The sequence below is a fragment of the Rhineura floridana genome, chromosome 4 (genome assembly GCF_030035675.1).
Source record: "Rhineura floridana isolate rRhiFlo1 chromosome 4, rRhiFlo1.hap2, whole genome shotgun sequence".
In the NCBI taxonomy this organism is placed as follows: Eukaryota; Metazoa; Chordata; class Lepidosauria; order Squamata; family Rhineuridae; genus Rhineura; species Rhineura floridana.
Window position 1 is genome coordinate 148,147,311 of NC_084483.1, and position 21,766 is coordinate 148,169,076.

A 21,766-nucleotide genomic window follows, 5' to 3' on the forward strand; every position below is an offset into this window, starting at 1 on the left:
CCCGTAGAAGCCACCGTTGTTCTCTTCCTCTTCCTCACCAGGACTCAGTCACAAGCCTCAACCACCACCCCGCTTATTGGCCCTCCTACTCTCTCCCCCGCAGAAAGCGCTTTACAGACTGACCTTTTCCAACAGTTCACGTTACCGCAGGCAACTGCGCCGTTTGACAGAAAAGGGCAAACACCTGACGTCGCTATTGCGTACACCTCAGTCACCGAACCTCTCTCTACAACCAGCTGAGGAACCGGCGGCTCAGGCGCAAGCGCAGTCGAAACTCCGGAAGCTAGTCGGCAGAAGATACGCATGCGTCGCTCCGCAGCTGACTAGAGACTGGAAAATTTTTGCTGGGAGAAAGAAAAGCAGCATCAGCCGCTGAATTCTGAAACCTGGTAGGAAATAACAATAAAAGGGCTTTGTTTGAGCGTTGTTGGTGAATATTGGGTAGCAAGTTAAACCAGGCTATCGTTAGTTATTAAGTCATGATGGCTATGCGTACAAAGATCAAATTCAGGGGTAGCGTGCCTCTGAATACCAGTTGCTCGGGAACGGAAGTGGGGGAGGGCTGTTGCTCTCACGTGGGTGTCCTAGAGGCGTTTGGCTGACTATCTCCACCGCCATGTGTGTGTATATAACTGCAGCTGAAGGTAAGGCATCATATATCTGATGAAGTAGTCTCCAGTCCACGAAAGCACATGCTACAATAAATATATTAATAGGTCTTTAAGGTGCCTCATGACTCTTCGTTGTTTATACTATGTAAAACAGGATGCTGGACTAGAGAGGCCTTTGTTCAGATTTAGCAGTGCTCTTCTTAAGGTCAGTTAATAAAGTGAGTGGGATAATAACGAGGGGCAGTGTTTAGTTTCCAAAATGTGAGAGGTCTTGCCCTCTGCAGTATGTCTTTTTAGCAGGGAGTAAATCCTTTTGCATTCAGTGGGATTTGCTTTGCACTAAATTTACACAGAATTGGGCTGCACTTGCTGTGGTGCAATCATTCAAGCAAAAGCCATCATACTTATTACATGAAACAATGCCCATATATTGCTCTTGGAGTGGGCAGCCTGACTGGCATGATGGTGTTGGGCATAAGTCATAATAAAATTGCTATTTAAGGTGCTACAAGACTTTTTATTATTTTTGTTTTTGGACTCTGCCCAGATGGGATTTCATCAAAGTAAATTGTCAGATTAATTTAAAGGTTTAGTGCCCCAAAAGGTGACTATTTCTAAGAACTGTAAAGGATATTTTTGTTCCTTCCTTCAGAGTCCTCTGAAAATTGTGGCAACTGTTTTTGTTTTACATTAGAGGTGTAACAAGAGAGCTTCGGCTATGGGACGGTATACAAATACAATAAATAAATAAAGTCACTCTCCAAATGATACCTATTCATTTCTTTCAATATATGGGCCCCCACTGGTGCTCAGAAGATACAGCCTATTCAAGACTTGTATAAAAAGAAAAGAAAAATGTGGTCAGTTGCAGTTGGTCCAAAGCAAGCGTATAGGAGGGCTCTAATTTGCAAATAATACATTGTAACTTTATGGCTGCAAATGATCCCTAAGAGAAACAGTTCCCATATGCCGCTTTTAAGGTGAACAGCCTGACTGGAATAATGATTGTAGGAACAGCATAGTACACAAATGTAAGGGATTACAAGCATCAGAGTGCCTCATGTGTCTGTGTCCACATTAAAAGATTAGGGAACCACAGACTTAATGAACCATTATTATAAGAACTGGGTCTATTAAAATTGTGTGTCTGATTTCTTTTTTTTTTTTCAAAAATCAGAAAACATTACCTATTTTCAATGTATTCTAAAATTTATAAAAATATCATTTATAGGCAAGAGGTCTACAAGTGGAGTATTGATACAAATCATGGATAATGCAGAAGAGGACTACATGTCTGATTCCTTTATTAATATTAAGTGAGTGGATTATTTTTCTAAATGTATAATCAAACTTGTCAGTGCCTAATGCATACACTTATAATAGTTGAAACTATTTGTGAGGTTTCAGATCCCCAATAAATAACTGAAACTTTGTGTAAAAGGTCTGGCTAAAATGCTTAAGATGTATGCCCCCTAGAACAGTGTTATTAATTCTTTGGTCCCTAGATGATGTTGGACTACAACTCCCATCATCCCTGAACATTGGCTAAGTTGGCTGGAGATGATGGGAGTTGTAGTCAAACAACATCCAGGGATTTAGGATTGAAGAACACTGCCATAGAATAATGTGAACTATGCTGTTCTACTTGTACACTCAGAACAGATGCACACAAACATGTCTGTTTTCTATTGGTTTCTTTAGCATACCCGTGCAATGACTAAGGCTGCTTTCACACATGGGGGTTATTGCATTAGTTTAACGGATTAAAATGGTAGCCCTTCTGGCCTGATTTCTAAAGTTCCTTTCACACTGCAGTATCTGATATACCGGCATGTTGCACAAATGTCTTTCACACTGCTGCAATTGGAGACGCCAGGATCAGTGAAAAACAGCAAGAAGAAAAAACTCCAAAGACAAAGAGCCAAAAACAAAGCACTGAGGAAAGGGGGGGGGAGTGGTTACTTTAAAAATACAAGCTGCTGTGGCTCAGGTAAAAAAAGACTTGAGGGAAGGTGGGTTTAAAAGACCAATACAAAAGGACTTGAAAAGCAACTTCAGCAACTATCACACACAATAAGCCTCATGAAAGCAGCCAGGGGAAACTAGCTGGAGTAAAGTGAACACAGAGAAGAGAAAAGGTTGTTTAAGATCTTTTAGCAGCCCTTCAGCTCCATGGGGTGGAGGGGGGAAGAAGCAGGAAAGAATGGGACTTCCAAGGCACAGATCAGACGTAAATCTCAGAAAAACAATGTAAGGAGGACTCAACATAGGCAAATGGGAGCAGGATAGTCCCTGTACAGTCCTATACAGTCAGAAATGAGTTAAAACATACAGAAACATTGCGTGGCTACAGAGAGGAAACTGGGATGCCTGTTGCGTGTCAGGTTGCTAGTGCAAATCTACAATCTTCTGGGTTCCCAGCCTTGCAAAAGGGTTATTTCTGGTATTATTTATCATGGAAATAGCGCTAAACTTCCACTGTATTCCATGAGATTTCTAGAACTAGCTTGTACATTGTGTGAAAGGTCAAATATAATGTGCAAATTACCAGGTAAGAAATTGTCAGAAAACAGATTAAAGTGCAGTGTGAAAGTAGCCTAACTCTTTTGGCTGCTTCATTCTTTCTCTGCATCAACTTCCCACCAGTCCTTTCTTTTTAACAAAAAGATTGTCCGTCTCTTATGTCAGTCTCTTTTCTGCTCAAGAACTCCTAACATAGAAGTAGTTTAGGATTCACTTCTACATCTCTGAATTGGCTGGATTGCTCTCAAAAACCAGAGAAAGGGACTTGCCAAGAGATACAACGGCTGCATTCGGATGATCATTCATGTCTTTATAAACCATGTTTCATAAACTGTGGCTTATAAAACTACAGACAAGCATCATGGCTGCACACTCCTCCAGTTTCCTATTAGCTTTGGTGTGAAGATCCTGGCTTACTTTAAGCTAGAATTCCCCAGTTCTGACATAATAGGGAACTCTGGCTTAATACAAGCCTGGATCTTTGCACTGAAGCTGGTGCACAACGGGAGGAGGGATGGGATAGAGCTAGAGAATAGCACGTGGCCATGATGGTTGTCTACAGCTTCATAAGCTATGGTTTGTGAAGTCTTGGATGATTGTCCAATTGAGACTAGTGACATTTGAGACAAAAAGCTGACCTCTACGCCCTTCTTCTAGCCACTGAAACTGGTTTAGCTTACTACTTCAGAGCTATCCAGTTTCTGAGTTATCGCTCCAAGTTGATAGCCTCGTATTGTAAGAATGATGTGGGTGCCTGCCTCTGTGTCACAACAACGGAACAGAATAATTCCAGTCCAATTTTCAGTGGTTGAGGAACTTGTTTAGATGGCTCATGAAATTGGCATTTGAGATTGCTTAATGATAAAACCAGGAAAGTACTTGGATAACTAAATCTACCTGAACTGGAGGGCAGAGTGGATTCAGATAATCACCTTTAGCACATCCCTGCATGGACTAACTTTTTGATTCCTTTGCTCTTTCTCTGCATCAACTACTTTTCCACTAGTCCTTTTTTTGGACAAGTAGCATGTCAATCTCTTATGTAGTCCCCTTTTCTATTTCAACAAGGTGTGGCCTCTAAAATAAATTACTGTGGATTACAGCTCGCTACTCCTGGCTCAGCCTAGATTTTTTCATAAATTTCCTTGCCATGCCTCTGATATAGCAGTGCATTCTATGAACATATTATAAAAGAATCTTACTGTTTTGTGATTGTATACTATGTGAGCTGTCTGAGTTTGCTTTTAGCAGGAAAAAAAGTGAAACCTATTCTTGTAAGAACTATAACTTTATTGTTAGAATTACAATTGAGATTAGTAGTATTCTGTTTGGAGACTAATCCTGTTCATGCTTACCTGGGAGTAAGCCCCACTGAACATAGCATGGTTTCCTTCTGAGTAAGGATTGCACTATTAGAGTTACACATTGTTTACAGAAGAAGATCTTGTTACTATTTTTTAATCATCTTATTTCTCCCTATAATTGCTATATAATTGTTTGACTTCTGGGGCTTATTCAGCCAGGACATCAGGCCAGGAATGCCAATGCTGAGGCGTACAAAGGAAGCATTTAAAAAAGAAGAAAAACAAAAAGAAGCTAATGAAAAAAGTAGGCAAAAGAGTATAAAAGAGCAGGAGAAAGAACAACGTGATACTGTTTTAAACATTGCTTTGGGAAACGAGAATAAAGGCTTTGCTATGCTTCAGAAGATGGGTTACAAAAGCGGCCAACCTCTTGGCAAAAGTGGTGAGTTTTTCAACTTCCTGTTTTCAAAATGTGACTGTAACAGAGTATTATTAACTAATTCATTTTAAAGACTGCTTAATGCCGAAGCAGGCTTCTAAGCAGTTTACAAGTATAAAAATTAATGACACAAACATTAAAATATGAACAGCTATAATATACGAACAGATTAAAACAGTAGACTCTGAGAGATTAAGGAATTGCCAGTATAAATAGGTCTGCTTTCAGAAGCTGGCGGAATGTAGACGGGGCCTCTCTTATTTCAGCAGGGAGTATATTCCACCACTGCAAAGCCTGTCTGTGCATCACCTGCTTGTACTCTTATGTAATTTAAAAACAGATGTAGCCGGTCATGCTCTCGACCTTATATTTGTCCTGGGAGGGGAGGGAAGTGTTCTGAAGTTGGGGGTGGCTTCTTCCACCCCTGTGTCATGGTCAGACCACTATCTGGTAAATATAGACTTCTCGATACCACACACCCGCCGTAGGGGAAAAGGACCTATTAGAATGGTCCGCCCCAGACGCCTAATGGATCCAGAAGGATTCCTGACTGCGCTTGGGGAATTGGAACCTGCTGAAGGCTGCACGGTCGATACCCTGGTGATGGAGTGGAATGAGGGGATCACCAGGGCTCTGGACCGCGTGGCGCCGAAACGTCCTCTCCCCCTGAACAGAACTCAGTTAGCACCTTGGTATACTCCACGGTTGCGAAATCTGAGACAGGAGGTGAGACGACTAGAACGCCGGTGGCGGAAATCCCGTTCCGAAGATGTCCGGACACAGGTTAGAGCAGCAGTAACTGCCTACCAAGTGGCAATAAAGGCAGAAAAGAAGAGGTTCTTTGCTGCCTCTATTGCGTCCGCAGAGTGCTGTCCCAGGAGGTTGTTCCAAGTGGTCCGAAGCCTGGTCGGTCCAGTTGCTCAGGAACCCTTGGAACAGTCTAAGGCCTCCTGTGACAAATTAGCAAAGCACTTTGCCGACAAAATCGAACATTTACGGAGCTCAATTCCGTACGCCGTGGACACAGTAAATGAAACAGAGTTGGCCAGTTGCAATCCGGTCAAATGGGATCCGTTTCGACCTCTTCCTTCTGAGGATGTGGACAAGGTGCTCTCGACTGTGAAGCCTACCACCTGTCTAACTGATCCTTGCCCATTGTGGCTCCTTGTGAGCTGCAAAGAGAAATTGGGCGAGGGGATTAAGGCGGTGGTCAATGCATCCTTGGAGGAGGGTGTAATGCCATTAGCACTCAAGGAGGCAATTGTAAAGCCCATCTTAAAGAAGTCCTCCTTGGATCCCCAAGTTTTGAATAACTTCCGCCCAATTTCGAACCTACCATTCCTGGGCAAGATCATTGAGCGAGTGGTGGCTAATCAGTTGTCGACACACTTGGATGAAACGGATTATTTGGATCCATACCAATCGGGTTTCAGGACTGGACATGGAACTGAAACAGCATTGGTCGCTCTAGTTGATGATATGAGGAGGGCATTAGATAGGGGAGAATTCACCTTTCTTGTCCTCCTCGATCTCTCAGCGGCTTTTGATACTGTCGACCACAGTATCCTTTTACATCGCCTGGAGGAATCGGGAATAGGAGGCACTGTACTACGGTGGTTCCATTCCTTTCTTTCCGACAGGCATCAACAGGTAGCATTGGGGGAGGAGGTTTCAGACCCTTGGCCTCTCAATTGTGGTGTGCCACAGGGCTCTATCCTCTCTCCCATGCTATTTAATATCTATATGAAGCCGCTGGGGACAATCATCAGGAGATTTGGGCTGCAGTGTCACCAATATGCGGATGACACTCAGCTCTATCTCTCGTTTAAATCTTCACCAGAGTCTGCTGTGGAGACCATGTCCAAGTGCCTGGAATCCGTGAGTGGATGGATGGGAAGGAACAGGCTGAAGTTGAATCCTGATAAGACTGAGGTGCTACTCGTGGGAGACAAGGGAAGGCTGGGAGATGTTGACCTGGTGTTCGACGGGGTGAAATTGCCCCTGAAGGACCAGGTCCGCAGCCTTGGGGTTGTTCTTGATTCCAAGCTGTCCATGGAGGCTCAGATTTCGGCAGTGAGCCGGGCAGCTTGGTATCAATTACACCTCATTTGTAGACTGCAGCCCTACCTTCCTGCTCATCAGCTCCCACTGGTGGTACATGCCCTGGTCACCTCTCGGTTGGATTACTGTAATGCGCTCTACGTGGGGTTACCCTTGAAAACGGTCCGGAAATTACAACTTATACAAAATGCTGCGGCTCGACTACTTACAAACTGTCGCCGCCGGGAACACATCACCCCAGTGTTGTTCGACCTACACTGGCTCCCAGTTATTTTCCGGGCCCAATTCAAGGTGTTGGTATTAACCTTTAAATCCCTATACGGTCTCGGCCCAGTTTATCTGATGGAGCACCTCCAGCGCCACCAACCATGCCGCCCAACAAGATCAGCCACACAGGACCTTCTCTCAATCCCGCCAACTAAAACAGCTAGGTTGGCGGGGACAAGAGAGAGGGCATTTTCAGTGGCGGCCCCCACTCTCTGGAACTCCCTCCCGTATGACCTTCAACATGCCCCTTCCCTGAATGTATTCCGCCAAGCTTTGAAGACCTGGCTCTTCAGACAGGCCTTTGGGACTTACGGGGAGGGTTAAATTTTTACGACCAATAGCCTACTACTCTGTACTGGAACTGTTTTATTGTTATATTGTATTTTATGATGTATTTTATTATGATGTAATGTATTGTTGTTAAATTGTACGTCGCCTAGAGTGGCCATTGGCCAGATAGGCGACCCACAAATTAAATTTATTATTATTATTATTATTATTATTATTATTATTATTATTGGCAAAAGTGGTGAGTTTTTCAACTTCCTGTTTTCAAAATGTGACTGTAACAGAGTATTATTAACTAATTCATTTTAAAGACTGCTTAATGCCGAAGCAGGCTTCTAAGCAGTTTACAAGTATAAAAATTAATGACACAAACATTAAAATATGAATAGCTATAATATACGAACAGATTAAAACAGTAGACTCTGAGAGATTAAGGAATTGCCAGTATAAATAGGTCTGCTTTCAGAAGCTGGCGGAATGTAGACGGGGCCTCTCTTATTTCAGCAGGGAGTATATTCCACCACTGCAAAGCCTGTCTGTGCATCACCTGCTTGTACTCTTATGTAATTTAAAAACAGATGAGTGTTTAGCTTCTCTTTATACAAAACTCACTTACTGATAAGTGTGCAGCTGCCAGAATCCTAGAAAAAAACAGTCAACCCTCTCAGCAGGGATTGACCAAGCTGTGCTTTAGTTGCTGCTGCAGCAGTGGAGAAGGATGATGTGACCAAGCCCTCGTTAGCAAGAATGGGCTTGATTAAAGAGTAGCCAGTACACCAGCTATTGGTCTCTTGACACCTAGAAATTGTTTGCCACAGCCTGTTGATACTTAGGGGGGGGATTCCAGCCGCCACCACCATCATCATCATCATTATTCCTGGAAGATTTTCTCATCCCTTATGTACCCAACCGATCGCTGCGCTCTGCAGATGAGGGAGTCCTGCCAATACCATCTTACCAGGAAGTCAATCCTGTATAATATAGGACTTGGGCCTTAAGTGGCATGGTAGTGACCCTTTGGAATTCCTTCTCCTTAAATATGAAATAGGCGCCACTTCTGTTGTCTTTTCAGCACCTACTGAAAGCCTTCCTTTTTCAGCAAGCCTTTAAGTACCAATCTTTCTCAGCCTTTATATCAGAATTGTTTGCAAGATATTTTTATTGTTTTGTTGCTTGTTTGCCACTTTGGGAGGAGGGGAGGATATAAATTTAATAAATATAATGATATTCTGTTCCAGTTTTTAGAAAAAAATCTCTCAGTACAGCAAGCAGATTGCATGTTGCCCAACCCTGAGCTAAAGGATGCATTTCATATTTTCTTAAGTCTGCAAAGTAAATACAGCAAACTTCCATATGTACCATCTATATCACTACGTACAGCAGTTAACAATGTTCCATCCTGGAGTACATATGCTGAATACAGTAGGGCCCCGCTTTACGGCGTTCCGTTTTACGGCATTCTGCTGAAGCAGCAGCTTTCAATTAGAGGAAATTCCCCATTTCAAAGCCGATTTTGTGCTTTTGCGGCATTTTCGCACGGCGCAACCCATTATAGTCAATGGGTTCCACTTTACGGTGATTTCCGCTTTATGGCGGGGGCCTGGTCCCTAATCCACCGTATAAGCGGGGCCCTACTGTATGCCATTTCTTCTAACATTGGTGGAGACAGCATAGAAGGCTGAACTGTTGTAACAGGAGCAGTAGATGAATTATTGGAGTTTAACATATTTCTTGTGATGTGCTCTGCAGTTTTGAATCCACACCTGCATCCACAGATTATTCTTGAGGTAGCTTACAACAGGTTGTAATAACAACTTTTAAAAACCCACCTCAAATAAACACACAAGCCAGTACTCTGGCCCATTATTGGGCCAGAACATTCTTCAGTTTTGCAGTCCCAGGTCAACTAGCAATTTGAACAGAGTGTTTTTTCTGGAAGGGAGGAAGAAGCTACCTCCCTAGATCTTCTCATTCCCTGGCTGTTAGATGGGGTCAGGCTGTTCTTCCTCTTGCGTTGATGCTCTTCCTAGGAGGTAGGGGATGCTAATTTAGAATAATGTCAAAGCAAAATAAGTTTCCAAAATAGAAACACAAATTCATTCTGGGGCTACAACCAGTATAATGTATATCAATGCATGCATCTTGAGGAAAGGTAGTGAAAAGCCTGCAATCACACAACTGTATTGTAGAATAATAGGATAATATTCTACAAATGTGTCCCATTAGCACAAGGATTACCCAGCACAACAGAACGTCCTCCCTCTGCGTTCCCCTTGCACCTTCCCCAGATGTGCTCCAGAGGGTTGGGGAAAGCCTTGAACAGAGTAGGGGGGAAGGAAGGGGAAATTACCATTGCAAGAGTGGTAATCCTTCCCTGACAGGACCCTGACTTGGTGCTATGTTGGATGCAACCCATAAAATCATTATTGTTCAAGTTATGGAGAAAACTGAGTCATGAGGTCTGTTATCTGTATAGTAAATCTCATTTCCCAGGTAGCAATTGTTTTAAATGATCCAAGTATGTATTTATTATTTAATTTGTATCCCACCCTTCCTCCCAGCAAGAGCCCAGGGTGGCGAACAAAGCGCTAAAAACACTTTAAAACATCATAAGAACAGATCATAAAATACATTAAAACAAAACAGCGTTAAAAACATATAAAACAAACAACTTTTAAAAAGGGTTAAAAACATTATTAACAAACATATTAAGCAATTCTAACATAGTAAGCAATTTGAAAGCTACAGAGAACCACCGCTAAGTGTTGGTCTTAGTCCAGGCTAGACTTAAATCTCTGTTTACCATAGAAGCTTGGTATGGTGTGTCACTGATCTGATCTATCTCTATTTTGTGTAGATAATGTGAAAACCCCATAAAAAGCCACTTTGAGCTCATTTGACGAAATGAATACATATGTGTCTAATAATATTGATTGTGCTATTATCAACTGTGAATGCTCTTGTTTTCTGCAGGAAAGGGGATTGTTGAGCCCATTCCTCTAAATATTACCACAGGTTTGTGACCAGTTTATCCTTTTTAACATTTTTAGTTCAAACATGATGCCTCTCAATATGTTAACCAGTGCTTTGAACTTGGAACAGGTAGAAGTGGGCTTGGCCATGAAGAAGTAAAAAAACGGAAAGCTGAAGAAAACCTTGAAAACTACAAGAGAAAAATGCATATGAAAAAACAAACAGAGAAGCAGACGGCTAACCTCTTCAAGTAATATGCAAGGCTTCATCCACATTATTCTTTGCAAATATGAATTGCATAATTTTCAGGAAGGACGGTAGCTTAGTGGTAGAGCACATGCTTGCATTTAGAAGGTCCCAGGTTCAGTGTCAGGTTTCTCCAGACAGGGCTGGGCAAAATACAAATTTGAAACCCTGAAAGCTACTGCCAGTCGCTGTTGACCAGGGGCAGCCAATGTGTGCCCTTCAGATGATGTTGACCTACAGCTTCCATCATCCCTGATAATTGGCCATGCTGGATGGGGCTGGTGAGGGTTGTAGTCCAAAAACATCTAGAGGGCAGCATGTTGACTACTCCAGTGCAGTCCATACTGACAGACCATGATGGCAATAGTAGATGTACTGATTTGGTATTTATTTTAGTATTTAACAAAATGCATATACCACATGATTGTAAAAAAATCCCTATACGGTTTACAATAAAAGAGTATAAGGTAGTTTCCTATGTTTCCTTGGATGTGTTGTGGGAAGAAAAACTCATAGAGCAGCATTTCCCCACCTGGTGCCCTCCAGATGTTCTGGACTCTGAACTCCAATCAGTCCCAGCCAGCCTGTCTGGTCTGGCTCCTAGGATGTGTGTGTAACAATTGTTTGTATGTTACACTTCTGCAGCTGCCCCATGATTCAAACAAATTCCAAGACAGTTTACAAATAAATGGATAAAATTCATATTGTTGTGTCTTCAAGTCGATTACAACTTATGGCAACCCTATGAATCAGCGACCTCCAATAGCATCTGTTATAAACCACCCTGTCCAGCTTTTGTAAGTTCAGGTCTGTGGCTTCCTTTATAGAATCTCTTGTTTGGCCTTCCTCTTTTTCTACTCTCTTCTGTTTTTCCCAGCATTATTGTCTTTTCTAGTGAATCAGGTCTTCTCATTATGTGTCCAAAGTATGATAACCTCAGTTTCATCATTTTAGCTTCTAGTGATAGTTCTGGTTTAATTTGTTATAACATCCAGTTATTTGTCTTTTGCACGGTCCATGGCACCTGCAAGGCTGTCTTCCAACACCACATTTCAAAGGAGGTGATTTTTCTCTTACCGTTTTTTCACTGTCCAACTTCCACATTCATACACAGAGATCAGGAATACCATAGTCTGAATGATCCTGACTTTAGGGTTCAGTGATACATCTTTGCATCTGAAGACCTTTTCTAGTTCTCTCATAGCTGCCCTCCCCAGTCCAAGTCATCTTCTGACTTTTGGACTATTGCCCCCATTTTGGTTAATGACTGTGCCAAGGTATTGATAATCCTTGACAAGTTCAATCTCCTCATTGTCAACTTTAAAAGTTACATAAATCTTCTGTTGTCATTACTTTAGTCTTCACGTTCAGCTATAGTCTTGCTTTTGTGCTTCCCTCTTTAATTTTCATCAGCATTCATTTCAAATCATTACTGGTTTCTGCTAGTAATACGGTATCGTCCGCATATCTTAAATTATTGATATTTCTCCCTCCAATTTTCACACCTCCATCTTGGTCCAATCCCTCTTTCTGTATATGTTCTGCATATAGATTAAACAAATAGGGTGATAAATACATCTCTGTCTCTCACCCTTTCCGATTGGGAACCAATCGGTTACTCCATATTCTGTTCATACAGTAGCCTCTTGTCCAGAGTATAGATTGCGCATCAGGACAATCAGATGCTGTGGCGCCCCCATTTCTTTTAAAGCATTCCATAGTTTTTCATGATCTACACAATCAAAGGCTTTTCTGTAATCTATAAAGCACAGGGTGATCTGCTTCTGAAATTCCTTGCTCCATTCCATTATCCAACGTATGTTTGCAATATGATCTCTGGTACCTCTTCCTTTTCTAAATCCAGGTTGGACATCACTTCTCGCTGCGTGTATGGTAAGAGCCTCTGTTGTAGAGTCTTGAGCATTACTTTACTTGCATGGGATATTAGGGCAATAGTTCGATAATTATTGCATTCCCTGGGATCCCCTTTCTTTGGAATTGGGATATATGTTGAACGCTTCCAGTCTGTGGGCCATTGTTTAGTTTTCCATATTTCTTGACAAATTTTTGTCAAAATTTGGACTGATTCAGTCTGAGTAACAACTCTATTGGTATGCCATCTGTTCCTGATGATTTGTTTCTTCCAAGTATATTTCAGCTTTCACCTCGCATTCTAAAATGTCTGGTTCTTCATCATGTGGTTCCTCAGTGAATGAATCTGTCATCCTTGCATCTCTTTTATAGAGTCCTTCAATGTATGGCTTCCATCTTCCTTTTATTTCATCTCAGTCGGTGTGTTTCCCTGTTGATTATTCAGCATCCCTACTGTTGGCTTAAATTTCCCTTTCATTTCTCTAATCTTTTGGAATAGGGCTGTTCTACCTTTTTTGTTGTCCTCTTCTATTTCTATACAGTAACTATTGTAATAGTTCTCTTTGTCCCTACATACTAGTCGCTATGTAGTTGTAATTAGGGTTCTGACCGTGTTTCTATCTCCTTTTGCTTTTGCTTTCATTCATTCTTTAACCGTTTTAAGAGTTTCTTCAGTCATCCATTGAGTCTTTCTCTTTTTAACTAGAGGTATTGTCTTTTTGCATTCTTCCCTGATAATGTCTCTGACTTCGCTCCTTAGTGCTTCTGGTTCTCTGTCAACTAAGTTTAAAGCCTCAAATCTGTTCCTTATTTGATCTTTGGGATCATTTGGGATGTTATTCAAATTGTATTTTGGCATTATGATTGCTTTAGCAATTGTAATTATTCAGTTGTTCTTTACCTTAACTCTGATTTTTCGATATTACCACTTCATGATCTGTACTGCGGTCTGTTTCTGGTCTTGTTTTCGCAGAAAGGATGGAACTTCTCCATCTTCTGCTACCAATTATATAATCAATTTGATTCATATATTGACCATTTGGTGATGTCTACGTGTACAGTCGTCTTTTTGGTTCTTCAAAAAATGTGTTTGCAACGAACAAATTATTGGCTTCACAGAATTCATTTAAGTCTCTCTGCTGCTTCACTTCTATCTCCTAAGCCCCATTTTCCCACAATTTCTAGTTCTTCTCTTCCCTACTTTTGCATTCCAGTCCCCCATAATTATCAGCACATCTTGTTTTGGTGTATGATCAATTTCTTCCTGTACTTCTGTGTAAAATCTGTCCAATTCCTCTTCTTCTGTATTTGCTGTTGGAGCGTAGACTTGGATGATGGTTATGTTAATAGGTTTCCCGTTTAATCTCATTGATTAAAGATTAAAGATCAAGTTCAGATCTTGTTAGAGTTCCTAATTGCTTTTGCTACATCACTTCTCACTATTAAAGCAACCCCGTTACTTCTTAATTTCTCATTTCCTGCATAAAATATTTTGTAGTTGCTTGATTGAAAATGTTCCTTTACCGTCCATTTTAATTCACTCATGCCAAGTATTGTAATGTTGATGCGTTACATTTCTTGCTTGACAATTTCTAACTTTCCCTAGTTCACGCTTCTCACATTCCATGTTTCTATTTTGTACGTCGTATAACTCCAGACTCTCCTTTCATATCTGTGCGCATCAGCCTCTGGGCTTCCTTTCAGCTTTGACCTGGTTGCGTCATTAGTCACAGCGCTACTCTTACTTGTCCGTTGTTCTTCCCTAGTAGGTCAATGAGTGTCATCTGACCTGGGGGTCTTATCTTCCAGCACTATCTTGTGCTGCATTTTGGATACTCTGTTCATAGGGTTTTTACAGTAAGAGGTATTCAGAGGTGGATTACCATCGCCTTCCTCTGAGTCTGGATGCCTCTTAGTCTGGCGTCTCAGCTTTGACCATTCTGCCTTGGGTGCCCCTGCTGGGAGGCTAGACTCCAGTCAGCATTGCTCTCAGCTTGTTTGACACTCTCAAACCCACTCACCATGTTATGGTGTGCATCCTAGAGAAGGAAAATATATATAAATTTATATAAAAACATGAAAAATTGGTTAAGTTTATATTTTTATTATTTTTTTATAAAATTCATATAAAAATATAGACTTATCAAATGCAATACCTCAACCAATTCTGTAGAAAGTGTATTATTCCAAGTTATGTTTATTGATAGTTGTGTCTCATTTTTACTTTTTAAGAATGAGACTGAAGACCAAACAGGAGCAATTGCAAGTAAAACGAGACCTTGAGAAAAGTCAGAAAGCCTGTCAACAACTAGATATGCAGAAAGTAAGTTTAAATAAAAACAATTTTTTAAGTGTTTGTGTACATTTGTGGCCCAAAGACTCAGGATGGGTACCATGTCTTGCAAATAAGTATGCAAAATCTGCCAGATTACTTCTCCAAGTAGAGAGAGCCACTGCCAGTAAGTGTAGACAATACTGAGCTAGATGGATCAATGGTCTGATTCAATGTAAGGCAACTTCCTGTGTTTGTGTATGGGGAATGGGCTGTAGCTCAGTGGTAGAGCATCTGCCTTGCATGCAGGAGGTCTTAGGTTCAATCCCTGGCTTCTCCAGGTAAGTTTGGGAGAGAACCCAGCCTGAAACACTGGAAAAGCCACTGCCAGTCAGTATCAACAGTATTGAGCTAGATGGACCAATGGTCTGACTTGATATATAGCAGCTTTCTATGTTCCTATGAATTCAGTGTGACTGTGTGAGAGAGCCTGTCTACTCACACACGTTCTTGTAACTCAGTTGTGGTGCATCAACAGGCTGAAAGGAAAAACAAAAGATGCAGCAACTCTTCTGGATTACTGCCCTGCCTGGCTTCCCATTTTTATTGTCCAACAACTACATACAACCTAGACATGCTGGGCACCTTTTCCAGATAATATTTTACTACTTCATTGTATAAAAAGCATTAAACCAATCCTTGCTACAATGCCTTGTGCTGCATTTTGATTTTATCTGGTTTAAATATGTAACAGATTTTGAGACTGCTGCTTCTTATTTATCTTTTCAGTATTTTACTTTTCCCGGTGTGGAAAGGTGCAGCCTTTTCTGTTTCCAAATTTCTAAGAAAGTGACAGGGTAGGATATGTTGATTGTTATTTCCATACTTTTTTTTTTTAAGCGCCTAGAATTCCCTAAAGAGATTTGGTTCTGGTTAAGGCCAAGGGAGGAAAAAGAAGATGTGGATGAGGATGACGAGGAGGAAGATGAGGAAAGTGAGCACAATGTAAGTGTGCGTTCTGGAAGCAACATTGTGTAGTGTTATAATTTCAAATTAAGACATACCTGTTTTGCTGCTTTAACCCCACTAAACCAGTAGGTTGCTGTGTATCCCAGCAATAGTTTGAAATATTTGTACGTTTTTAGCAAATATGAACCACTTCATACTCCATGTGTTCCTGAACACTACGGGTTCAGTTGTGCTGTGGTTTTTCACTTCCTCCCCCCCATACACACCTTTTCTATTTTTAAAACAATTACGTTTCACTTACAAAGCAATCAGGGTTCCAATTTATCTTTGCTGAAAAGAATAGGAAACTACTAAATGGCTAACTTAACTGGGGTTCATTCTGTCCTCAGCAACTTCTCAAAACAGGGTAGGGGAAAAAACTTGGGGTGAGATCCAATGTAGCATGAGTAGGTGTCCTCTTGCACAACATGTCTTCTCTGTGTATACAAAGAAAGGCACATTACAAAGAACTGCAGGTATCTGTTGGATCCCAAGAGTAGATTTTATCTAGGGAGTTAATTTTGCTCCAAATTGGCTTTATCTTGACACAGGAGTTAAGACTCTCATTGTACAAGTTTGCAACACTGATCTGTAATCTGCTTTTACAAAACAAATAACTTTTTAGGCTATTGGGATATATTAGACCCCCTTCTATTATTTACTATGAACCCAGTATATTACCAAGGGATTTTAGGTTTCTGTTTTTCTTTCTCTTCTGTTGTCTCCTTTAAGGGTTCCTGATAGCCCAATGAGGATTGCTTAATGGCAGGGTTGTATGTTTTTCTCCAGTCCTGTCTCACAGGTTTGTTTACCCCTAACAAAACAAATAGATACTCTATGGTACTAGAGATTCACAGTTGCTCAGCACATTGTTCTCTCTTCTTCTGAATGGACCCCAGAAGTGTTTTTGTTTTAACAAAATGTCATTGTGGGGTTCCATTTTCCCACCTTAGGAAAAAACTTTGGTAGGTACTTAACACCTTTGGGAAAAGTGTAGCCTTTTACTATTCTTTAACCATTTAGAACCAGAATGGTGGAGAAAGTATGTTGGACTGCATGTAACTGTAACTCTATCCACGCTTACTTGGCAATAAGCTTCATTGAAAACAATGAGACTCTTCTTTTGAAAAGAGTATGCATAGTATTGTCCTACATGCCCCAATAATATATGGCCCATGGGGACACTTTATTGAATAGATTTTGCTTGGAGTTTCACTGCATGCTGTTGTATTTATTAATTGTTAAGTATTTAAATGCATTTCTGTACTACTTAATGTTTAATGTGCAAAACTACAAACAATAACAGTCTCATAAGAGAAAAACATACAGTGCCTTACGTTTTATTTTGAAACATTGAAACTCAAAATCAATTATTATAAGGTGACATTCGTTTTATGTTGGGAAACATTTGTAAGAAACATAAAACACTGAAACGTTGCTTGCATAAGTATTCAATCCTTCCCCTACATTAATATTTGGTAGAGCCACCTTTCCCTGCAATAACACCTTTAAGTCTTTTGGGGTAGGCATGTACCAGTTTTGCACACAGCGTTGGAGGGATTTTGGCCCATTCATCTTGGCAGATTTGCTCCAGGTTGGTTGGTTCATTCAATTTTGTTGGACGTCGCTTGTGGACGTAATTTTCAAAGAGCGCCACAGATTCTCAATGGGATTGAGATCAAGACTTTGACTGGACCACTGTAGGACATTCACCTTTTTGTTCTTGAGCCAGTCCAATGTTGCTTTGACCTTGTGCTTGCGATTATTGTCCTGCTGAACAGAGAATTTCCTCTCAAGCTTCAGTTTTTTAGTGGACTGAAGCAGGTTTTTTGCAGTGTTTCCCTGTATTTTGCTCCATCCATTCTTCCTTCAATTTTAACAAGATGCCCAGTCCCTGCTGATGAGAAGCATCTCCATGATGCTGCCAACCACCATACTTCACTGTAGGGATAGTGTGTCTTGAGACATGGGCAGTGTTAGGTTTGTGCCACACATAGCACTTTGAGTTTTGCTAAAAAGCTCTATCTTGGTCTCATCTGACCACAAAACCTTTTCCCACGTCGCAGCTAGGGCACTCTCACACTTTCTGGCAAACTCCAGACGTGCTTTCAGATGGTACTTTTTGAGTAATGGCTTTTTTCTTGCCACCCTACTATACAGGCCAGTGTTATGCACAGCTCTTGATATGGTTGACTGGTGCACTATTATACCATTCCCACCCACTGAACTCTATAGCTCCTTCAAAGTGATTGTTGGCCTATCTGTGGCTTCTATCACAAGTCTCTTTGTTTGAGCGCTCAGTTTTGAGGGACAGCCTTTTGTTGGCAGTGCCTGGTTGGTCTGATGCAGCTTCTACTTCCTAATTATTGATCCAACTGTGCTCACTGGGATATCCAAACACCTAGATATTAGTTTGTACCCTTCTCCTAATCAGTGCATTTGTATTACATTATCTCTCACTTCTGTAGAATGCTCTTTGGCCTTCATTTTCCTTCACATCCACAGGCTGACCAATGATCCTTCAACAATGGGGTTTTTATCCTGACCATGTGACAGCAACTTTAATGGTTCACAAGTGAAAGCCAATGGTAAGGTAATTGTGTCCTCGACAGGACAATTTCTTTCATCTGTATAAACTAGAAGCTTCCACAGCACAGGGGTTGAATACTAATGCAAGCAACATGTTTCAGTTCTTTATGTTTCTTACAAACATTTCCCATCATAAAACCAATGTCACCTTACAATAATTGAGTTTGAGTTTCAGTGTTTCAAATTAATATATCACACAGAATGAAATTACAATGTACCATTTGTAATTCAGTAATATGAGAGCATTGGTCAGGGGCCTGATTACTTTTGCAAGGCACTGTAAATTTAACAACAGGGTCCAATCCTATGGTTCAGGGAAAACCTGGGCAAAAATGTCTGTACAAGATGTCTGAAGCAACTGATGGATGATGCTTCATACGTGGTGGAGGGACTGGCATTCCAGGGCGCAGTGGCAATAGTGGAAAATGCCCATTTTCACATCACCCCGTGATGTTCTGTAGGATGCGGTGCCATGAGTACAATTTCCCCAGATGATCCAAACACCTTACAGCTCTCTACATGAGCAGGTGATATTTCAGGTAAAGTATTTGAAGTTTGGAAGTAATTTCCACACCCCCATCTCACCCTGATAAGTTTTCAGGACACTTTATTTCCTTCGTTCCCCACAAGTTGTGCCTTTGCTTGCTTGTGTGGGTCATCTTGGCACTATTTGCAAGGCACCATAGAGGTGCTCTGGTCTGGATCTTTTTTAAAAAATAAATGGCATTGATGTGCAGTATCTAACCTCATAAAAGGGCTAAGAAGCAAAATTTCAAAAGACTTCCTTGTACTATCTGAATTTGAACTCCATAAAAAAACCTGTGGTCTTTTAAATCAACAGTGTAAAAAAAGAGTTAAAAGCCCACTCATATGAAGCTGATAGAAAAGGAACTAGTGTTTACGTATCTCTTAGTGCCTGTCATAAGTTGAAAAGGAGGCAAATCACCATGAGACCGGACAGTTCATGGACATTCTGCAAGGGAAAATCCCTTTCATTTAAGGGTGTTTTCTTCAAAATTAGCAGTAATCTATGATTATGGGTGCTGTGACTTTTATAGTTTAGTTGCTAACAATCATGTCCAGCTGTTCAGCCCCACCTGCCTCACAGATCCTCCGTGGACCAGGTAGGAAGTGATGCTACCTGAGTAAACCTGGCATGTTGTTCTGATTATATGTGCAAATCTTGTTTAATGTGATTGTATTGTATACCTCTTTTGTAAACTGCTTTGAGAGTCTCTTGGGCCTATAAAGCAGGTTATAAATATTCTAAATTGAATACCAAATAAATTTATCCTCTTGCAAATGGTAGCATATCTTTTTTATATATATCAAAGACAACATTCTGTCTCCAAATATATGCTTCCAAGCCCAATTCAAAGTGCTAGGTTTGACCTATGGCTCAGGACCCCAGTATGCTTCTCCCAATATTAACCTAACCAGACCCTTAGATCCTCTGAGATCCTTCTCCACCCCCCCCCGAGGGAGGCTCAGAGGGTCTTTTCAGGTGTGGCTCCCCTTCTGTGGAATATGCTCCCCAGTGAGATCCACCTGGTGCCTTCATTGTCATTTTCTCCCAGGCATTTGATAGATTGAGATGATGTTTTAATATGCTGCCAAACCTTCCTGTGGCTGCATAGGGGGTGCTATTGCTATTGTTTTGTTGTTACGTTTTTATAGTGTGTTTATTTGTTTTTGTTTTAACACTAAGTTGCTTGGGGACCTTCGGGTATCAAGTGACTACTAAATCTAATAATAATAATGCCACAAGGGTGTTTCTCAGATCAGCCTCAAATGAGATTTTATGTTAAAAGCTGTTTTTTAAAAAACACAGGAATCAGAAAAGCTGCAGATGTTGACAGCATATTTAAGGGAAGAATATCTCTATTGCATTTGGTGTGGAACAGCCTATGACGGTAAGAATAATCCCCTTTTTATTTTAAAATAGCAAGTAGTAATTTAACCGAACAGTATTCTTCAGTTGCTCTGGCAGTACAAACATTTCAAAATGAATGTGGTGTACTCTCAAGCTGACTTCATAATTCCAGTTATCACTTGATATCTAGACGTTATGGAACAGTGATTATCCTGGGATCATTCAAGACATTCTGTGTAACTACTCTTTCAGCACCATGAAGAACCAAATTGAGTCAGAAAACTCAAATTCCATTCCAGAACCTGACTTTCAGTTCAGTTTCTTTCTACTGTCTGACGCAGCAGTCATCTTCTTGCAAGGAAAGGCTCTGTGCTATAAAATCACTTTTGCTTCATTGGGGAACCTTAAATTTGGCCATAAAAATCTCTATGGCTGTATTCTCAATTTTTTTCCTTTCAATTTTCTCTTGCAAGTAATTCAGTGTTGCCTTTAACATTCTTGATTTTGTTTAAATTGTGTTTGAGGATGTTCACCATACATGGAAACTCAGTAACAGTAGGCCAATATGAAAACATACCTGGAATTAATTTCAATTTGCTGATCTTCCTCTCCCAAAAGGCTTAATATCTCAGTCTAGTGTGTTTTTCTTTAGGCATTTGTATAATCTCTTTGTTTACATCTTCCAGATAAAGAAGATTTATCTTCAAACTGCCCTGGAGACACTTTTTTAGATCATGAATAATTTTCTAAAAGAATAGTTTCAGAATTCCATGAGATCAACTAAGCTACTAATTTAGAGGACTGCATATTTTTTGTACAGAAAAAGACTTTGTGAGATATTTATATATTTAACAATGGTGTTTTATGAACTCCTGTTCATCTGGATATAAAGGAGCTCTTTCCCAACTCTGCCCGCTCAAGAAATTTTTTAGGAAATGCATTATCAATTGACTCAGCTGTGAACGGTAGGTATTCTTTTAAAACGCTACTGTGTGTTTCACAAAAATAAATCAACTAACAGGATTGTGCCATCCTCCCTTGCACCTGATAGATGATGGTAGGTGTGGAGTACTGATTGAGTGTAAAAATAGGGACAGTGGGGCTGGAAAGGCCCAGAAGCTGTGTTTCAAAGGGAAAGAAAATATTATACGTAGACCAAGAATAGGAGCAGGAGACTTATAATTGAAATCTTGTACACACTTACCTGGGAATAAATCCTATTGACCTCAGTGGGTCTTCAGTGTATACATGCTAAACAAGCATTTTACTGTTGACCAAACTGCTCAGTCTTGAAATTTTAGGTGTTTTATACCAATAGTCTTTGGTAATTTCACTTCTTGTGTGCCGCACTGAATATTAGTACAGTTTGTTATCTATTTAAATTTATATGCTTTTTTACTAGTCCCCAATGCACCTCATGTTTATAAATATACACTGAGA

At 40.6% G+C, this 21,766-nt stretch overlaps 2 protein-coding genes across 9 annotated transcripts in view; one reads left to right on the top strand and one right to left on the bottom strand.

Moving 5' to 3' along the window:
• The window catches only part of HEATR5B (HEAT repeat containing 5B), a 113,922-nt gene extending 113,402 nt beyond the window's left edge, over positions 1-520 (bottom strand). For 3 of the 6 annotated variants that reach the window (XM_061624716.1, XM_061624712.1, XM_061624713.1), the window contains exon 1: positions 124-519. The gene's annotated coding sequence lies outside the window, so the exon portion shown is untranslated. Of the gene's footprint in view, position 1; positions 98-123 lie in introns of those variants that run through there. The other 3 variants (XM_061624714.1, XM_061624719.1, XM_061624720.1) reach the window with 3 other exon arrangements.
• Positions 83-21,232, top strand: GPATCH11 (G-patch domain containing 11). 3 transcript variants are annotated; one of them, XM_061624722.1, is made up of 9 exons: positions 83-389; positions 1,843-1,927; positions 4,654-4,880; positions 10,467-10,508; positions 10,596-10,716; positions 14,817-14,907; positions 15,757-15,861; positions 20,285-20,366; positions 21,013-21,232. In XM_061624722.1, the coding sequence occupies exons 2-9, from the start codon at positions 1,878-1,880 to the stop codon at positions 21,066-21,068; spliced, it is 774 nt and encodes a 257-aa protein (XP_061480706.1). In that variant the 5' UTR covers positions 83-389; positions 1,843-1,877; the 3' UTR covers positions 21,069-21,232. The 3 variants fall into 3 exon arrangements, with proteins under 3 accessions (XP_061480706.1, XP_061480705.1, XP_061480707.1); XM_061624721.1 differs by lacking the exon at positions 83-389 and adding an exon at positions 454-644; XM_061624723.1 differs by lacking the exon at positions 83-389 and adding an exon at positions 727-816.
• The last annotated feature ends 534 nt before the right edge of the window (positions 21,233-21,766 follow it).